The sequence below is a fragment of the Dipodomys ordii genome, unplaced genomic scaffold (assembly GCF_000151885.1).
Source record: "Dipodomys ordii isolate 6190 unplaced genomic scaffold, Dord_2.0 Scaffold250, whole genome shotgun sequence".
Taxonomy (NCBI): Eukaryota; Metazoa; Chordata; class Mammalia; order Rodentia; family Heteromyidae; genus Dipodomys; species Dipodomys ordii.
This window is the reverse complement of record NW_012267466.1, coordinates 51653-57559: the sequence shown is the minus strand read 5'-3', so window position 1 is coordinate 57559 and position 5907 is coordinate 51653. Positions and strand designations below refer to the sequence as shown.

The window sequence follows — 5907 nt, the reverse complement described above, 5'->3', positions numbered from 1 at the left end:
TTATCTCTAATTAATCAGCATAAAGATGGAGGTGAAGCTTGTAGCTTTTAGCAAAAATACAAGAACACAGGGTACTATTCAGGCCCTCAGATCAAGCTACAAGACTTCAACACACACACACACACACACACACACACACACACACACACACAGCATATATAATAATGTGGAGCTCAAAGAAAACATAATATCCAATTTTCTGTGTACCACAGGCCCACGGTTTTCCTAGTGAAGGCACTAGGATCCATGGTGTGAGACAGGATTTCTTTTCTATTATCTCAACCATTTCTGTCCTCTAGATTCTCTAGATCTTTTGTCTTTGGCATTCCACTCCAGAAGGGCCACCCCTTGGCCTGAAACTGACTTTGATCTTCGATATTCTTTGTGAAGCTCAATTTGGAATGGATCCATAATCCAGTGCACTGATTTTTCTCTCCTGTATAGTCTCCCTGCTTATCTATGCATCAAACCTCACAAACACCTTAGCAATGTTCTCGGATGCATCAATATGGGGGCTTTTCCTCATAGCCCAGCTGTGTGTTGGTGTCATGGGGAATTCCCTGCTCTCCATGCTCTATCTGTACATGTTTTTATTCCAAAGTCATCTGAAGAAGCCCATCGATGCCATTTTCATGCACCTGACTGTGGTCAACATCCTGAATCTCACCTTCACAATGTTGCCAGACATCATAGCATGCTTCGGAATCCAGCAATTTCTGAACGATGTGGGCTGCAAGGTGGTGGTGTACTTCTTAAGAGTCACCCGGGGACTGTCCATCTGTACCACCTCACTCCTCAGTGCTTTTCAGGCCATCACCATCAGCAACAGCCATGCTCAATTGGTGTGTCTTAAATCTAAGCTTTCCATGTGGATTTTCCCTTCTTTCCTCTTCTTCTGGGTCATCAATATGGTCATCTATATCCCAGTCATTACAGCTATGAAAGGCAAAAGCAATTTCACTTTTGTTGGTCCCGGGATTTCCAATGCATATTGTCAGACTCCGCAGATAGAAGACAATAGATCATGGTATTTCATCTCTATTTTATTATTTCGAGATCTTGTGTTTGTTATCCTCATGATCACCACCAGCTTCTATATGGTGACCTTCCTGTACCGACACCATAAGACAGCCCAACACCTCCACAGCCCCAGGCTTCCTTCCCAGTTGGCACCTGAGAACAAGGCCACCCACACCATCTTACTGTTAGTCAGCTGTTTTGTGTTCTTCTATTGCTCCAACAACATCGTAAACTTTTATTCCTTTTACACACCAGTGAAAATCCCAACACTGGATGTGCTGATTTGTATTTTGTCATCATGCTACCCAACCGTATGTCCTTTTTTCCTAATGAAAAATAATAAAATTTTTTCTAAATATTCACTCTCCCTCTTGATGATAGGAAGTACTGGTTGTCATAAAGCATTCAACAGCTGATTGGACAGCCAAAGCTTTTCTTCAAAGTGCTTAAGTTCCTAGAAATATATCTGGGGAAGAAATTATATTGAACACGTGAAGTGTTGCTCCAGTTCAGAGATGCTATGATTCTTTCTTTTTTAATTTTTTTGGGTGGTCCAGTAGTGGGGCCTGAACTCTGGGCCTAGGTGCTGTCCCTCAGTATTCAGCTCAAGGCTTGCAATCTACCATTTGAGCCACAGTGCCACATCCGGATTTTCACTTCACTTATGTGGTACTTTGAATTTTAACCCAGAGCCTCAGGCATGCAAGGCAAGCGCTGTACCACAAAGCCACCTTCCCAGCCCCTATGCAGTAAATCTTAAATGCCGAGGTACTTTTGTGTCTTTGCACAAAAGTGTTACATTGCTTAGTTGCTTAACAGATTATTATTGGGACAAATGAAATACATTTTCTTTACACTATTAGAATTAAAAACTTTTCTATTCTTATAAGACATTTGCTAGACAATCTATTTCTTCCTTGTGTTCCCTTCCTACTATCTGTGCTGTTTATTATAAAGAATTCTATTAGATCACTCTAAGAATGCTGGTTCTTCAATGAAAGAGTAACATCTAGCCACGGAAGAAACAGCATGTGGCCACAGGACACAGCCAGAGCCAGGCACAGGTGGCTCATGGCTATAATCTTAGCTAGTCAGAAGGCACCTCATTTCTCAGGCACCCTGGGAAGAAAACTTAGTGAGACCCTTACTTCAACTAATCACAAGAAAAGCCAGAAGTAGTGCTACAGCTCAAGTGGAAGAGTGCTAGCCTTGAGCAAAAGAAGCCCAGGGACAGTGCCCAGGCCCTGAGTTCAAGCCCCAGGTCTGGCATAAAAGAAAAAAGAATGGACCTTGCAGCCAATGACAAGGAAAATTGTAGCCAGTGATGAAGCAGGAGGCAACCAATGACAATCAGGATGCAGTCAACGCAGAGATGTGTATACACCATGACACATATTCTTCCATTGTGATCTCCATGACTCTACTCTGTGACAAGCAGTGTGGCAAAGGCGGCACAATGGAGATCATTGTTCTGATTTAGACAACAAAGGAAACCTTCCAAGATAGATCCGTGTAGAGAGTAAGTCCTTACAGGTCCAATCGTCCATCACCACTGGACTTTCTGGAGAAGTGTCATGAGGAAAAAGGGTGATGTTCAGTCTGGAGCTCACTGGACATTGGGCATTTTATTCTATTCTGTTTTTTTTGGTCAGAGACCAGGACTGGAACTCGGTATCTGATGCTTTTGCTCATCATCTGCTGCTCCACAAGTCCCCTATCCCTTCACTGGACACTCAACTTAGTTTGAAGTCTACTTCCCCTGTTATCCTTCCTGTTCACGATCTCTATACACAGTTGGCACCTCTGATAGTGTTTTAGTCCTCGATTTTATTTTGGACCTTGCCACACCACATATACTAGGTTGAAACTTCTGGAATGAAAGGTTCAGGACAGGAGTGGAGCCTGGCATAGACTCAAGCCCCAGGCATCCCCCAGGAGTTGGTGGAGAACTGGATTCCCTAAAAAAGACAATCTGGTCAGACTTAACTCATTGTTCTCTGAGAATGAGAAGTTCCAGTGTAACTGCTGCTCACCACAGTGACCCAGGGCCCAGTGGCAGGATGCCTGCCCTGTGCCCTGACAAGTCCCACCTAGGAGAGCGTCTGTCCTGCCTCCAGGCCAGTTCAGGCCTGCCATTGTATACAACAATCCTTGTTTCCTCCTCTAACAAGCAGCTCAGTATCCAACCACCATGGGAACCCAGTCCGAGAGGCACAATGGAGAGGAAGCTGCCGAAGCAAGCATTTGGAAAGGAGCAGAGATCACAGCAGGCAAAGCAGCCATGAAGATGTGTCTGCAAGGAGTCCTTAGCTGGGTTCAGCAAAGAGAGGCCAGCGCAGGTGGGTGGAGCACTTCCATAAAGCTGCCTGTGGTGGATAGATGGCTTCTGATTTGAAATCAACAACAGAATAAAGGACTGAAGTTCAATGAATAGTCTCTGGCCAGAGAAACAAGGTCAAATGCTTAAGTTTCTGCACTTCCAGTGGTTCCTGGTATTTCCAGCTGAGTCATCTTTCTGTGACCAATGGGTGTCAAGCCACCTTCTGCGGAGTCTGCGTGAGAGATCGCGTTGGACAAAGAGCTTCAAGGAAGCATGCCCTCAGGAAGGGGGTGTTGGTTCAAGGCTTCCCATACACTTGGCTGCACCTTTATATCCTCTACCTTTACTCTTACTATATTCTTCTTGGCTGTACATTCGTTGCCTTTATTCTTGTTTTGGCTATTTTTCTATTGATCCGCAAACAGAGTATTTTGTATTTTTCCAGTCCAATAGAGACAGCTTCTCTAAGTAATAAAGACTAAGGCCAAAGATTAAATGTGGGCAATGCCCCAATCAATCTATCATCTGATGTGACGTTGCCTCCAGAAACTCCTCCAACTTCACAGGCGGTTTTGCAGCTCATGCATAGTAAATATAGAGACTTAAAATTTCCAGATATGTCCAACAGACAAAAATCAATGAATTAAACTAAGTTAGAAAGAGTTATCCCAGTAGTTCAGAGAGTTCTAAAAAAGAAGGGACCTCTGATTATAAAAGAAAAAGAAAGATTCTCCCCACAGTTATGATTAAGTTTAGTCCAATTTACGTTATAGGGAATAGATGGTGTTTTCACACAAAATATAAAGTTAGTAACATATTTCCTGAACCAACCAAGAACCATGTCCTTATACTCCTGTATAAGGAGCTTATAAAGATGAAATTAGTTGGATAAAAATAAAATTAAAAAGAGTATAATGTAAGTACAGCCCTGTCTTAGGTTTGTTAATTATTAAACATAAAAAAGGCTGAATAGATGATGTATTCTATTAAACAATATGCTAGACTTGTTTCGCACCACTTAGCTTAAACAGTTGGTGGGATAGTCATCAATTTTCATGTAATTCATCAATACTTTGTCTTTAAAAAATTGATTATGTGCTTAAATAAACAAAGAATCTATGTCACAATCACACACTGTATAAAAATGTTAATTCTCTTCAATAAAGATACACTCAGATGCAACTCTTTTGAGTCTGTGTCTGTTTGTTACTTCGCCGACTCCTTTGCCCACCTATCCCGAGATTCCTGTCCCATCGGTCCCAGTGCTCCGGCCAAGTTGGTCCGTCGCAGGACCTTAATATTTACTATTTATATGTTTTGAGCTTGTTTGCATCCTTGGAATAAAATCAGCTTTATTGATGGTGACAGGGCAGTAGGGAAACACCACAGCTCTCCCCAAGGAAAAAGAGAGTTCGAGTTCCAATGCTTAATCTCCCCAAGAGACGACACCAACAAAAAGGTGAACTCTCAGAGAAAAACAGGAGGTGGAAAATAACAAAAAAGAAAGAGAGGAAAAGAAGAATTTCAGAACAGAGAAGAGCAAAGACCCCACGCCCAACCTTCACTGGCAGTGTGGCAGCACACCAAGCCGTGGACCGCCGGCCTGGCAGGGGCTACCAGAGTCCCAGAGACACAGGGGGTTACCTGCAGATCACCCACGCAGAAGCCACCTGAGGTATCGGTTTGCAGACCACTGATCACCACAAACAGAGAAACCTACCAGCCGGGAGTCTCCATGAAGATCCCACCCCCACCCATCACTCTCCATCCGAACAGAGAGGCTCCATTCCGCCAACGCTGCCCAGCACTGGCAGTGCATCTAGCCGCTGACAGCTGGCCCGGCAGAGGCTGCCAGAGTCCCAGAGACACTGGTAGCTGCCTGCAGATAGCAAAGAAGCCGGTATCGCAGATAGCGCAGAGGTACCTTTGTAAGACCCACCGATTACAATACAGAGAAACCACTGAGCCCAGAACTCGGCCCCACGATGGGAGCCCCCAGAGCTACACGGGATGCTCACAGAACAGCAAAGCAAAAGACCTACAAGGAACTGGTGATGATCCGGAGAGTGAAAACCCCAGCACTCAGAACCTGTACGGAGGCCCAGCCCCACCCCTCGCCTGTGGTGTGGACACTATGGACCCTACAGCTTCGACAAAGGCAGAGACAAAAGGGAATCACACAGAGTCACCACCGCCCAGCCCAGCCCGCAACTACCCCAACTGAACTCGGATTGCAACAGCAACTGACAACCTACACCACACAGAAACAACTCCAGGGTGAGTATCCCACAGGGGACAGTGTATCCCTCAAGGGAGACCAGAGCTGGAGGGAATCCCAGACCCTGACCCAGACTACCTACACCAACACCCGGACCACAGGACCCACTAAAATTGGGAACTGTTTGAGAGCTCCACCAGCCCGTGGAGCACACTCTGCTGGCCGGGCTAGAGCAAGAACGCCCCTAGAACAGGGGCCCTGGGTCAAGACAACCAACAGTAGAAGAAATTTGAACTGTGTACCCCAGGCTGCATAACCTAGGTGGTATACACAGCAGCACAGGCCCAAC

At 45.0% G+C, this 5907-nt stretch overlaps 2 protein-coding genes across 2 annotated transcripts in view; both read left to right on the top strand.

The window, feature by feature from the left end:
- The first annotated feature begins 548 nt into the window (after positions 1 to 548).
- On the top strand, positions 549 to 1436 carry LOC106000916 (vomeronasal type-1 receptor 4-like). The gene has a single exon (XM_013036136.1). The coding sequence runs from the start codon at positions 549 to 551 to the stop codon at positions 1434 to 1436; it is 888 nt and encodes a 295-aa protein (XP_012891590.1).
- A 3639-nt stretch (positions 1437 to 5075) lies between these two features.
- The window catches only part of LOC106000914 (vomeronasal type-1 receptor 94-like), a 30063-nt gene continuing 29231 nt past the window's right edge, over positions 5076 to 5907 (top strand). The window contains exon 1 of the mRNA XM_013036135.1: positions 5076 to 5498. Within this exon, the coding sequence (XP_012891589.1) occupies positions 5076 to 5498 (423 nt within the window). The remainder of the gene's footprint in view (positions 5499 to 5907) is intronic.